General features: G+C 40.4%; 2 protein-coding genes across 2 annotated transcripts; both read right to left on the bottom strand.

The window, feature by feature from the left end:
- Nucleotides 1–412: 412 nt before the first annotated feature.
- gxylt1a (glucoside xylosyltransferase 1a) lies at nucleotides 413–8,642 on the bottom strand. Its single transcript, XM_071897529.2, has 8 exons — nucleotides 8,348–8,642; nucleotides 7,690–7,782; nucleotides 6,630–6,813; nucleotides 6,059–6,190; nucleotides 5,711–5,962; nucleotides 4,852–4,975; nucleotides 4,456–4,628; nucleotides 413–1,724 (listed from the first exon to the last, which is right to left on the bottom strand). Exons 1-8 carry the CDS (start codon nucleotides 8,557–8,559, stop codon nucleotides 1,563–1,565), a joined length of 1,332 nt encoding a protein of 443 aa, XP_071753630.1. The 5' UTR covers nucleotides 8,560–8,642; the 3' UTR covers nucleotides 413–1,562.
- Nucleotides 8,643–9,265: 623 nt separating this feature from the next.
- Nucleotides 9,266–14,121, bottom strand: LOC139910286 (YY1-associated factor 2). Its single transcript, XM_071897538.2, has 4 exons — nucleotides 13,997–14,121; nucleotides 13,560–13,685; nucleotides 11,175–11,327; nucleotides 9,266–11,028 (listed from the first exon to the last, which is right to left on the bottom strand). Exons 1-4 carry the CDS (start codon nucleotides 14,020–14,022, stop codon nucleotides 10,788–10,790), a joined length of 546 nt encoding a protein of 181 aa, XP_071753639.1. The 5' UTR covers nucleotides 14,023–14,121; the 3' UTR covers nucleotides 9,266–10,787.
- Nucleotides 14,122–14,841: the final 720 nt, after the last annotated feature.

Below are 14,841 nucleotides of genomic sequence, written 5' to 3'. Positions count from 1 at the left end.
TGTGTGAAGTGAGCAACAAGTAGCCTACAGTAGGTCAGGTTGCACACTGTGGCTGCAATAGTCTATGTGCAAGTCTCAACAACAAAAAAGTCAGATGCAAGAAACCAAACATTTTACCATAGAGCATCCATCACCAAATTAAACTTTTTAGGAATTTCAATTAAGCATGAAAATAATTCAATAACAAGTATTTGCAACTCAAATTATGTTACTTATGAGGCAACAGAAGGCTCTCCAGATCCATTCAATATGCAGCTGTATCATAATTAAAAAGCTATGCCATCTTACCAATTAAACCTTATCACAAGCACACATTATTCACAAAGATGTGGAGACCATAGTAATGTTTAAATTATATTAAAATGTTCAATGAGAAATAGCCACACTACTTACATGAGTTAAGAATGTTTATAAAATATTTATTTCCCATACATTTGATATACATTGCAACTTTTATGCAGTTTTTTCAATAAAACATTTAAATCACAAATATGATTTTGAGATGTTCGAATCCTTGATTTCATAAATCAATAGTGCACATTTGTGTTGGCATCAGGTATGTATGATAAACTTGATTGGAAGAAGACTTCATGATGCTACCTGGATTGATTGGAAAACAACTGCTCTGTATTCCAGTTATAAGAAAACATTTCATATTGGCAAATAAGGTTGAAAAAGGACTTAAAAATCAGTGATGTACAGCAAACAATGCTCTGATAACCTGTGGCAATTACATTCAACATAAAATGTACACTCACTGTTTATAGTAGGCTGTTACTCCCGTCATACTATGAAAATAAAAGTCATGACAAATTCTTATGATAGACATCAAAAGTGCTTCCTGCCAGCAGATGCCCATCAATAATAAATACTGATATTTTCAGATTCTAAATTCAAAGTAGTTTCAATGAGCACTTTCTTTTGTCACATTACATAAAACCATGAATAGCATTCCTGCATAATTACCAAGTACCTTAAAACAAGTGCAGCGTTTTTCCAAGACATACTGTAGTTCCAAAAACACAATAAGACATAAACCCCATATGTAAAATTATATTAATATAAATCTAATAAAATTCTCGCTCTTTTGATATGAATGGTGTATTTAAGTACCCTGCTGTATTTGCTCTTTCTTGAAGACTTCAGACAACTGTAGTAAGTGATTGTCGGTTCGTCCTGGAGACAAAAAAACGATGCAACCCGATTGTCGGAATAAGTTCAATTTCTGCAGGGCAAAGTGGATTCAGTGCATTTCCCCCCATGGTGAGAGGGCATTTGTGACCTGGTTTTGTGTTCACTGGACGGATATGTACCAACTTGTGCTTCATTTAAAAAAAAAAAAAAAAAAAAATCTGTTACACAAATGACGCTTCCCCATTTCTACAACAGTCTTGACATTCAGATGTAAACAGATGACAGATCAGTGTAAGCCTGAGTCTTCATTACAGAAAGCTGTTTGTCATCCGGCTCGTTGTCCCTACAGGAGTGTCTTAAATCCCAGTCTCAGTTTCTGGAGAGACGTTAGTCATTAATGATAGAACGGTAATGGTGTGTTACATGGATCATCGTCTCTGCGCGGCGTCCTGTTGAACAGACTTGATGCTCTGTTGCAACCTCTTGGTAAACAGGTGGCTGGCCCTCCCACAGTAGGTATGTGTGGTGGCCTGAAGCGTTGCTTCAAGAGGAAGAAGCAGTGAGTTCACCATGCTCTCACCAAACGGGTACTGTGATGAAAAGAACAACAGGCTGGGGTTACACTAGTGATTTCAAAGGCAATCCAATAGTGAATATCAACTTCATTTTTGGCGATGTCACATACCAGGTGACAGTGAAGCCTCTATACAGGACAAATGGTGGTTCTAATTTCACTTTGACCTGACGAAGATCCATCATGGATCGAAACATTGTCATGCAATAAAGAGTTCAATCAGACTTCGGTGTGTGGGATCTACTTTCTAACTGAAGATTTGACTTCATCACATCACTGTCCATTGACACATTGCTTGAAAATGTCTGTTATGTATTTCTGGTGGCTGTATTTACTTAAATTTGTGTCTTTCTCTTGCTCTTTACATTGTTCATACACACACACTGTGGCTGGATTGTGCCCAAACTATGTAGATTTCCATTCACAACCTGAGCACTTCAAAGTATGATTTTTAAGATACAACAGCAATGTGGGAGAAATCTAATGGTGTGTGTCTACACTTGTTGCTTAATGTGTCCTGGCATGTTGAGATGATAAGAGATGCACTGAAATGACACAAATGACATGAATGAAGTGCCACATTTGTCATTGTCAGTTCAGGACAATATCATTCTATATTTGATTCATATCTGTCAATTCAGAGTGTGTTTGGGTAATGAATATCAATTACCACAACAACAGGAGAATGGGCTTAGTAAGGCGTGACGGCATTACTGAAAACTACAGCTGTAGCACTCCAAATACGCTTTTTTGTTGTGCACATTTGTGTAAATGTAAAAAGTAAATAGCAGGGATAAAATTCCCAACTCCATTGCTAGTTAATGCTACAATCCAAGGCTTTCGCCACGAACATGAATAAAAAAGCAGGCTTCTATTTTTTTTTTTTTTTTTACATTCTGAGGTACGCCCTACTTTTACTGCTCTCATAGTAAATAAGAGGAGATCACTGTTTTACGATGTCTCATTTGACTCCAGTTTGGGAAAGCATTAGGTCACTCCGAGCACACTTTCTTTATTATCTTTCATACACAACAGCAGGCAATAAAGCACCATTAACAGCCTCCTATCGATTTTTATGTGGACGCTGCTGGTGCGTTGTCCATATAGCCATCATGATGTCTCAACGTAGCATCAGCACTAAAAATTTTACAACTCTTCTGTGGGCCTGGCTCGGTAATGGTAGTGCCCTTTATTGCAAGCTCCTCCGCTGGCTGGGATAGCCTGCCTTGGGAGACGAGCTGACTAAGGAGCTCTTGGTGGGATGGAAATGAGTGTTTCCTCCAGAATTGCCTGCTCTAGGCTTCAGGACTGCTGTCCTCAAAGGACTGAGCGGGAATTGAGTGGGAGGGGGCTGGGGGAGCCGGAGCAACAGGAAGCACTGATAAAAGCTTCAACCAAATACAGCCTACAACAAAAGCATGAAACCCTCTCAAGTTAGACCTATTCCAGTGACCTAATGAATGTGTAGCTACATTTTACTAAAAAGTTATACAAAGCCCTGTACCGTATATTCATCTACTTGGTACAGCGTACAGATTAAGCTTACCCACCACAAGCCACAGCACACTTATAAAACAGAGAGTATGCGCCGTCTTGGATGTTGTGTGTGTGTGTTTGTGCTGTCGGAGAGACGGATGGCGGCACGGGGGCCGAGTGCCCCATAATGAAGCCTGCTCGTTTACTTAATGGCTGAGAACATTGCCCGCACTGATAGTGGCCGGGTTGGGCCCTGTGGCGGTAATGGATGGAGATCAGCTAATGAAGCTTCCCACCCTCCCCCGATTGCTGCCTGGATGTTGACCAGTGCGCCGAAATCAACAAGAGCAGATCGAAGGCGGGCCGCCAGCGGAGCGGTGAGAGCGCTCCCCAGGTGACATGCTGGCTCACTGCTGACGAATGGGAGGTGTGTGGAGGACAGTTAAGCTCTAAAGATTGCATAATTTGGAGCAGTCTGGACCGGTTGGGACCGGTTAGTCAGCTTTGGGAGAGTGAAGGCAGGATGACGGAAAAGTTTAAGGGGCCATGGATTTAGCATTTACAGTTGGGTGGATGGAAGCATCCATAATAGAAAAGCAGTGGCCTGGAGTGGCTTTTGATGATGTAATGACTAAATGTTTGTCCAAATGGACAGCTTTGCCAGCACAACAGCCATCTACAGAAAGAGAGGTACCAAGAAAACATAGTCTATACAAATTATCATTCCTCACTACAACAAACAAAGCCTTCAAATATATTACTTCATGGTTTCTCCTTCCTGTTACAGAGGCTGAAATGATGTTCTCTAGTGGGATGTGTTTGGTGTGGATCAAATACTCTTTTTGCAGCAAACTTTTGGAAGAAAACATTTTCACTTGATTACATTCAGAAACCGCTTACAAGGCAAGACAAATTCCGAACGCTTACGTAAAGACAATATGATAAACATTTCGCATGGCATTATGAGGTTCTGGATATTTTTGTTTTTCTTTTACTGTAGGAGCTCAAAAAGGCAGAGAAAGCATAGCCCTGTGAAAACCATGTAACTCTAATTTTGGTGATTTTCATGTTTTCACTTCAGTTTACTTTACACTTCAGATTACATCCAAAAAAACAAAAGAAAATCCACAGGATAAAGTCCAAAATGCATTTTGATCAAGCTAAAACAAGGCTGTTTTTCTTAGTTCCTGAAAAGTTGACATTTTGGAGATACAGGGTTTTCACCTGACAGCGACGTCAGGTGAGTCCTGGTCAGTCGAGACGGTCATTACCTTTTGGATGGCCTCGTAGACAGCTCGGAACGCTGGCTGCTTGTCGTCATGGTAAACACCCCTGTTACCATGGAGAATGAAGACACCTTCTTGTTCAGCCTGCTGACAGTTGCTACCATAGATGCAGTGGTCTGGACGGTAGTTCCACTGGCAGGGGAACACATATAGGCTTTCTGTAGGACAGGGAGACGGTTGGGTGTTTACGCTTATAAATGAAACATCAACAGGTGACTGAGTCTTCCAATGAAAACAACTATAAACCAAAAACAAAAAAACAAAACAGTTTGACTTGTTAATGCACAAAACAAGGTCCTGACACTCGCCAAAGAAGGCTATTGAGTCAAGCCTCATGAATGCCCTGAACTACTATCACTCAAAATGAACCTGTGTGTTCACCTGGGTTATGGTGAAATATAATATTGAGCAGGTCCTGGTCACCCCAGGTGATGTTGAGTTTATACTTCTGGAGAAGAGGCATCAGCATTTCCTCCCATTGTAGAGGAACTATTGTCATGTCATTCTGGAAAGACAATAAATACTCAGTTATCAGACATGCACTCATATCATTTTGCTTTTATGAAACCATAAACCATAAATCCTAGGAAACAAATCCCTCTGTCAACACTTTGTATATCAACTCAACACAACTGTTTTATCTGTCAAACAATGATGCTCATTCTCAGTATATATCATGGATATATGTAGAAAGGAATTACAACAGTGACCTCAACTGGTCAATGTTGGTGGTACAGCTGCTCTGTAGACCCCTCAGGTCCCTGCACATTTACCATTTAAAAAATTCACACTTTTTCCAGATGTCTACGTCATGACTGCATGTAAAGATTTGGTTGGTGTTCAGTATGACTGGGTAATATGACATCATCCATCATCACTCCATAGCTGAGGATTATTCTTAACAAATGACAGTGGGCCTACCACATAAAATGTGTAGTCATATTTGTATCAGGACTGAGCCATACATCTTCCATAATTTAAGAGTTTTGTGCAATACTAAATACCTGGAAAAAATCAAATTCATTTTCAATTCTGTTTCAGATATTTCATACCAGCACAGGAATCCTTGCTTTTACAGTGGAATACTTATCTACAAAGGATTATATGTCATCATGGGAGTCAAGAAACACTAGCATATAAAAACCACTTTGCATAAATCATGTGACATGAAGACGTACAAACGTCCGGCACATTGCAATAACTACAAAAGCCTCTCACAACAAAACAACCTGCCCATTACCTTAAAATGTTTCTCCCTGAAGCGCGTCATGTTCATGAGCATGACCCCTGAGTTGATGCCCGTCTTGCCATAATAAGGGTGGCGGGCAAAACGGTTGTACCAGGCGATGCGTGGCTCCTCGTGCTCCGGAGCCATGGCGGCTAAGTGGCTGGAATTGAACTGAGAAAGGAAGGCCCAGATCTCCTCCACAGGCTGCAGAAAAAGAATGTCTGTGTCCACATAGAGCAAAGAGTCCACATCCTTCAGGATCAGCTGGAAATTAGAGACCGCATAGTCCTTATGAGCAAATTAATCAAATTTGTGATCACAGCTAACAGTCATATGCGTGGAGGATGACCCTAGACTTACTGGTAGGAAGAGCCTCTGAGATGCACAAGGTTTGAAGAGCTTCTTCCACTCCTTGGCATTTTCACTGGGAAAGGTGATGGGGTAGGTGGTGAAGTTGAACCTGGGCTGGACCATACTGGGCCAGGAGTCCAGCTTAAAGAAAAGACAAGGACATGGATAAATTGTAGCTCTCCAACATCCTCGACATGTAAGCTATAGACTACTATGCTGCAAGAAGGCTTTAGAAAAACCTCAGTGAATGATCCAATTCACTCACTACAATTACGTGGGAGAAAGAATCCTTATTCATAGAAAATCTAATGGGAAGAGTTTATGGTTCTTCTGGGTTTTTTTTTTCTAAAACCTAGAGATATGCTTGTAGCAGTGAATTGCTATAATGCCCTCCGAGGCCAAACAGTGTGATTCTGTATATGCCAGATCTCAATGGCAAGACACATCATTTACACAGGTTTCATCAAGTCCGGGCCATTACTTTCTGAGATATTGTGTCAGACTAACAAACAGATATGCAAGTGCATGAATTTTAAACAGATCCAGTTTCATTGGGGAGGCTCAACCGGAGGACACTTACAGCATCTCTGAAGCTGTCGTGCAGATGATCCTCAGCAAAGATGTAGAAGTGCAGAGGCTTTTTGCTGAAGAGAACGGCAGACTTCAGCATTGTGAGAGTCTCTTCTAGCCTGGGGCCACAGGCCACCACAGCCAGGTGAATCCTCTCATCTCTACTTTCCTCGACTGCAGAGCCTGACCTCTCCCTAAGAGCCGGGACAAACAAAGTTAACCGACTCGTTCAGTAATCAACGAAAGCTTAGATTCTCATGACAGCGTGGCAACAGTGACAAGAGAAGGAGAGAAGTAATGAAAGATATCAAAGAAAGGAATGAAGATATCAGCAGGCTCAGTTGACTGGTACTCAGCCCTGTAGGGTTGGAACTGTCATTAGGCTTAATGAAAGAATGTGGCACTATGAGTTATGCTTCATTCTGCCTCCAAGTGCTCCTTGTACACTCCTACTTTCAAGTTTAGTCCTAAATACAACTTGTCGCATATTTAAGTGGTTTCGGTCGGAAATAATAGCACAGTGGTCTCTGTAACAAAAGCAGTTTTAAGTACAGGTTAGCACAGGAGAGGCTATATGCTGCCTTCCAATGCTGTCAGAAATGTGGTAATTATAACGAGTGCACATGAACAACCCAACAAAGCAGTATGACTGGAAGAGTCAGAAGTTGCCAACATGTGACATTTAGGTGTCTTGAGGGAAAATGGTGTACAGAGTGGAAGCCATGCCAACAACTGATGAACATAGTGATGCATTTTTATGTTATGGTTTGTATTCTGTGTGTAGATAATTAGTCATGTTGTATGTTAAAAATGTCACTCTTTGTTTAACTTTTTGTAGTCAAGCATTTTTGTTTTCAAATTAACATCAAAAGATCAATTACATTCCTGACAACTGATATGACATTAGGAGTTTACAAGGTACACTTGGTTGGAAGACAGCAGTATGACTATACTGTGGACTGTGGACCTAGCAAGTAGGTGAAAGTTGCAAGATGCAAACTAGATGATTATTAGATGATAATTAAAGGCCACTGGAATCTTTTTATAGGGATGCACAAAATCGATCATACCTATGAGATGATTCCAATAAGCAGTTCACTCCACAAACATCAGCAGGCAGACTCCAATATGGATTCCAGTAAGATACTGACAGTGACATACACCTGACAGAATGAAAACATGATCTTTTGGATCCTTAAACCCTAGGACATAATGTTAGTCATTCATCAGAAAGTATGCTTGGAGATTAAAGCTCTGTGTTGAACTGCCTCCTAGTAGTTAGCAAACAGGTGGTGCTACTTTAAATCCAGCCAAAAGGCTTATCAGGCATGAAATTAGTAAGCTTAACCAATTAGCTAGCTAGCAAGTAGTAACAGATTTAGATACGTTAACGTAATCTTAAAATCTGATTGTTGAGTAATAAATCATGTGGACTGTGTGTGTCCACGACAAAGATTACGAAAAAGCTGACAAACAACATCTTAACGTTAGAATTAAGTTAGTATTAGCTCGGTGGCTAATTCGTAGCGTTGCTGATTTGAATGAGTTAGCTGTCGGTTAGTTAGGTAACTAACAGTTAGTTACAACAGTAGGTAGTCTAACCCACGTTAAACCAAACGGCAACAGCAAGTGTAGCTAATAGTAATGTTGTAGTCAGTCACTGAAATCACAAAGTAGAGAGTAGTAGTAGTAGATGTCGTAGCTAACTTTAACTAGCTAGCTAGCTACCTGTCTTGGGGGTCGCGAAGGCCTGCCACTCCCGGTCCTTTCCTGACAAGGTGCCCGGCGTCATGACCGCTCCTGTCGGGGATCCTCTGTGCTGTTCTGAGGGTCCACTCGTCTCGGTCCTCCAAGGTGGAGACTAGTTGATTGAATACATACAGCACTGAAAAGAAGGCGAAGATCATGCACAGGAGAAGTGCATGAAGGTAGCATCGCATTTTGTGTTACAAGTTTTAGGAGCTAACGAAACATGTTGTTGACCGTATTATCTAACTGACAAGCTAATCTAGCTAACTGACAAGTCAAGGCCGACATAAGTCAGAAGGCAAACTGAACAGCACAGTTGGTGTTTACAGTCTTGAGCCCCACCCACCTCTATTAACACGTGTGTGTCATTTGATCAACGATCAGTCAGTACAGAGGGAAATGGTTTTATATCACAGCTCCGCTTATACTTATAAAGCAGTTACTCACATTGTAAAAGTACAAATACCAGACATAGTCCAATAGACAGGGTGTGAACAAAATGTCAGACCTTTTGGTAGATCTGAAATGCATTTCCAATAATATACACCAAAAAACGTTCTGAATTTAAGGTAGCACAAGCTTGTCAAAATGGATATAGCATTTTGGAATGAAACTCTTCAAGTTCTATTGACTGGATTTCACGATGGCTCCTCTGTGGATATCTCAGATTTCTGCTCTTCCATTCTGTTAGAAACTCGAAGTATTATAACAAATAGATAGAAGATAATTATGTCATGTAACGTGTATTCCTGCAGCAGTCACTAAGTGAAACATTACTTTAGATACAGTAAACTGGAACAGCATGGAGGCATACCAACAAATAAGCTTAGTGCATCACCAATAAAATAAAAAAACAAAACATCTTAAACATAAATTCACATGATTTATCCTGTTAAAGTGTCCCTTACACATAGATTCAAACTTGACGTTGATGACAAATGTATTTTTTGCCTAAATGAGCCAGAAACATTATCTCACCTCTTTTGGAAATGCCCCAGTGTTAGAGTTTTATAATGATTACATGCAATATTGCCCTGTATCAGAAAGAACTTGATAGTTTTTGTACTTTAAGCAAAGGAAATGCAGAAGCTGCCCATACTTCATCTGTAATTATATGTAACTTTTATGAATTCTGTATTATTTTTCTAAACTGCTGTTGTCTGTGTTATGTAACAGCTAAGGTGTGCAGCTTCATAGTTGAAATTGTATTGTGAAAATGTAATTTTTACTTCCTTATGAGTAGAACTTACTCTCAACAAAATAAGACATGATTTGCACAAAATTATTTTTCTCAAGTGCCATAAACCGTGATAAAGTGATAATGCACAGATAAGTGTCTGCTACTCAGTGCCTGACCTGAATTGGCTTCTTGATGGCCTCGGTGCCATTGCAACACCGTGTAACAAACAAGTTTATCTAGATGCCTTTTGTGCCTTTATGTGGGATGTTAGACATGTTAGACATGTTAGACAGATGTGAAAATAATTGCCGTTCAACAAGTTTAAAAATACAAGGAAAGCCATGAACTATGGAGATAATGTAGCAAACCTTTGGGGAAAATAAAACAAAACATATTTTTCAATAACACAGCTTTCAAGAAACACAGTCTTACAAACTTTTCTCATTTATAAAAAAAAAAATAGAAGATGAAATCATATCTGTGCATCTACCACTTCTGTTTTATTTCACATTATCTTACAATATAAACCACTATTAATCAAATCATGCTTAACTCTACAAAGTGAAGGAGAAGCATACTTAGAATAATTGTTCAATAATTTTACTCAAATGTTAGACAGTAACGCAATTATTGCATCCAATGGCATAAAACAAAAGAGCTGGATATGGCCAGTAACCAACAGTGACATGATTCACTAAAAGGATGGCAAAACTGGAAATAATGCTAAAAAACATGGTTTCATGAACAAAAGATGCCAGCAAGTGCAAATAAATTCAAGGGTAAACTAAAATTCTGAGATGACTGCTTCACATTTTCTTTCATAATGCATATTAATTCATTCTCTGCAGCTAACACTCTGAATACTCTCAAAAGTCCATAATATTGGGAACAATCGAAACCAACAACTATGAGTGCGATGCCAACGTAACACTGAAGTGTTGTAACACGTGCCACCAAAACACGCGGCACGGTTCCACTGTACATCCAGGATTCATTGCTACGGTGACTTTCTCAGTTCATCATTACAGATCTTGCTGCGACAGTTCTTTGAACGGAGCATCCTCTCCGCAGTCCCGACTCCTGAATTCTTGCTCATCGTGGGAAGGCAGTGAAAAATACAACCCCAAAAGGAAGTGAATGTTATCATACTGGCATATGTTTGACATATGTGCGTGTTGAAATTAATCTCTTGTCGAGGCTGTTGGGGGGGTGCAGAAGGATGCGGGTGGAGCGCGGAGGTTAGTGAGTCTCTCCGTTGACCGACGAGCCTTCCCCGCGCGGCGAGGAGCATCTGGAGACCCCTCGTTCAGTGTTGTCAGAGCTGGAGCCACTTTGACTGTGCTGGTCTGCCGAGGCAGCGCTTGTTGAAGTGGACGTGGGCTTGGCTTTCTCCTTAAAGTCTGTGATTATTACGGTCAAGTCTCCGACGGTGACCTCTAGATGCTGGGCGCTGCTCCTGTCTACGTTTTTTAACCTGGGCCTAGCGGAGAGATGCACAAACAGAAGCGGGCTTTGAGAATTGCTTGCAGAATACCAAAACCAATGGCAATGAGATCAAAAAGACCACTGAATATTCTGAGCATGACTATTCCGATGTTCCCTTTGAAAGCATGAATTCATTATTACCTCATCTTTTTATGGCTGTTCTTTTTCAGTGTTGGTTCTTTATCGCCCTTCTCTTTCTCTGACTTTTCTTTCTTCTCCTTTTTGGGTTGTGTGGGTGGTGCAAATTGTTGATTTGCTTGCTGTGCAACCAGCTGAGAGACAGGCCGTGGTTTTCTGGAAGAGAGGAAAAATACAATATGTCATTGGCTTCACAGTTAAATTCATATCAATGCCCGTTTAAGTGGGCTGACCACATGGGTTGCATTGAAGTGGACTGGACTGTTGCCCTTGCCTTTTATTTGCTCAGACCTAAGGTGCCAGTTTGAGAACAAAATAAACTATTCATTATGAGCGTGTTCATGAGAGGGGAAAAAACCAGGAGGAGCATGGGGTAAAACAACAATCATTTCAAAAGGGAACTTCCTGGGTGCATCCTAAAAAAATCCCTACTCCTTTCCTCCACTACCTCCTTGTTTCCTCTGTGATCTGGAAACCAATCTTCATTCAGTCATGTTGGCTGCAGTCCCAACAATGGAAATGAGACAAGAAGCTTAAAACATCTGAAGTCTCAAGTGTAAATTCATCAGAAAATAAACTGCGTGATTTTCAGATGCGTGCTGATCATATCACAAATCAAATAGCTCTCAGATGTGAAATGATTAGATAATTAATGGGGAGAAAAACTCAATATTTCAAATTGATGACAATTACATATACTGAATAAAATCTCACTTTAGAAGAGAGCTTTGGCAACAGCTCATCATTAATTGATGTCTCATTAATGTCCCGTATAATACTATGGTACAGAAGCAGTCCCAATTTATCCCTCCTCTCTTTTCCTCTCCTCCCTTCATCACCTCATCTATTCCAATTACTTCCTGGCAGGAGACAAGTGGAAGTGAGGGAAAGGAGGAAAGGAACAGTAGTGAAAAGTTTTGGGACTGACCCCTTAAACTTATTTTATTTTACTTTTTTTGCATTTTGGTCTTGTGGTTAGAGAGGTTATTATCACACCTATAATGCGTTCCACAGTCTGTGGTCTTCAATGCAAAGGAAAAAATGCAAACTGTTCTCTGCAACTCTTTGCTCTGACCTTTTCAGATTGTCAAGCGTGGAAAAAGACAGACAAAACAAAACAGAATCATATCTATGCAACTGGTACATAAACTATAGTGCAAAGGCCTGCTTGAGGAGTATGAGTTTCTTTTTGAAGCTATCTTAACACTGTCACTCTCTCAAAACTAATCAGAAACAAGTGTATAAAAGTAGTTTGAAAAAAAAGAAGAAAGTAGTAATAGTAGTGGAGCACCCAACATACCCCCCCCCCCCAGAAGTGCCCTATTCCACTTTTTGGAGCCTGCCCCAGTGTGTCTATGCAGTGACCATGACCTTATTAGGTAGAATCTGTGATGTAGCGGTAAATAAAATGGTGGGTAAACTATGACTTCCAGTCAGTGATAAGGCAAACAAGCAACAATGTAAACAAAGATCAGTTTTATTTTCAGAAAAGCATTAATTATGCTTTCCCCCCTTAACATGATTTATCTTCATATAACTCACATCAGTCTGATACTACTTAGTATGATGAATACTATGAATTTTTGGTTAGAAACATTTATCTCAGAAAAAAAAGATGGGCAACCCCGAGTTTAAGTGGGGTTACCCTCCGCTACATTTTTGGGTAAAATGTTCCTAACATGGATACATGCTAATTAAAAAACTATTTGTAACCCTCTCTTCTTCAGGCAGCATGTAGACTCACTGGCACTGAATGAGGTATGATCCTATTGATATTCCTCATTCTTCGTCTTAATCCTTTGAGCGATATTGACTGAAATATTCATATTACATCTGATTTCCACAATTCCCATCTTTTTTTTAGATTTAAATACATTTCAAAACTTTGAGTTAAAGATATCCCCATGGCCCAAGTACATTTATAGTTTACTAAAAAGCTTTTCAGGACCCTTAGATGAGGTTTAGTTTATTGGGTGGAGGCACTGCACCTTTTATGCTGTTTAATTATGGGTTGTTCAATTTCAGCTTATGTGTTGTATGTATGCTGCAAAGTCTTACACCTGCACAACATAGCCTACTGTATACCCATACACTCCCACAGCCACCTTCATATGCCCATATGGTCTACTACTGCCACACACCTTTTCTAAAGGTTCAAACTGACAGAACTAATTCAGTACCAGCCAGTCTACATGCTGCCTGAAGTAGTGAGGGTTACACAGAAGCTCATACCAAGGAAAGACATGCGTCCCATTGCAAAAAAGATAAAACTAACACCAAAACAGGCTACATAAATGGAGGTTACAGACAGGAAAATCAGTTTTAAATACGTGTGCGGTGCTTTGTTCAATAGAAAAAAATAATAAATAGGCCTACAGTTAAGCTTACCGAGTTGACGTCCCCTTCCTGACATCACACATCATACACTTAAATGCCTCGGCGCTGTTCCTGAACGTGCACACGCTACAATCCCAGTATCCATCGTCGGAGGAGGGCTTGGATTGCCGCTTTGGCCTTCAGACAAAAACAAAACAAAAACAGACGGGACAGTGGTAACTCTTTCAACGAGAACAACCTATTCCAACATAAACGATTAAAAGCGGGTTAACACAGCAGGGGAGGAAAACAACACCAAGGAGAATGTTTTCTGTTTAAAAGTCAGTCAGTGAGGGGAAGAGGAGCTCTCAGTTGACACCGCCAGTTGCCCCGTAAACCAGCGAGCCGCCATGAACACTTCAGTAAAACAGCTACATCCATTGGTCGTGCTTTCTGTTTACGAATGACCCAGCGAAGTCTTCATTTAAGGATACCGGCGACATTGTTACCTTGTGGGACTCTTCTTGTCTCCCATTTCACGCAACTTCGTCTTATTGGAGTTAAAAAGGACCAATGTTACGGGGGGAGAGAAAAAAAAAGACTAGCCGCCGCTCTCAGCTGTCGTGGAAACTCCTGTCGAAGGATGGTCACGTGGTAGGGGTTTACCCAATCACTTTTAATGCAATCACAACAGAGGACAGCGATACAATGAATGTGTATATGAATGTGGCACGACACTGATGAAAATCATTCAGTAAAAATTAAAGTAAACAAAGTCGACGTTGCTCGCTCGCTGGGTCACATAATAGGCAGAAATAGACTGGAAATAGACTGCCTCCCTATTGATGTATTGTAGGCAGGCATGTATAGAAATGTTATGCATATATGAACTTGCCTTGATGCAATAGACTAAATGCCCCGCGAAAATGTTGCATTTACTGGTCGAAATAGATGTAGAATGATGGAGACTTTGTTTTATGTAGAATTATGAATTTTTATTTTCACCTCGTCTGAAGCTGTGAAATGCACCCAGATGACTCTAGACGAAGAGGAACAGATGACATGATGACCTGTTCCTTTCTATATTGTCTACACTGCTACAACAAATCTACATCATTAGTAAATTCCCTTAATTTCACCCTGAAGCCTAAATATTCCTCACAGTAGTTTCTAGATCCCTGTCTATCTCACCCGCAGGGCCGGGGGTAACCAGAAGGCGGCAGCACTTTGCTATCTATAGTTTTTGTTTCAGCAAAGAAAAGCAGACAGGAACATCAGATGAGATGCATTGTAGATTTTACTTTAGGCCTGTTGTAAAGTAAAGAAAGAATAAAGGTTGCTGATTTGGTAGGAG

This window comes from Centroberyx gerrardi, chromosome 4, assembly GCF_048128805.1.
Source record: "Centroberyx gerrardi isolate f3 chromosome 4, fCenGer3.hap1.cur.20231027, whole genome shotgun sequence".
Taxonomy (NCBI): domain Eukaryota; kingdom Metazoa; phylum Chordata; class Actinopteri; order Beryciformes; family Berycidae; genus Centroberyx; species Centroberyx gerrardi.
This window is presented reverse-complemented; position numbering and strand designations above follow the sequence as displayed.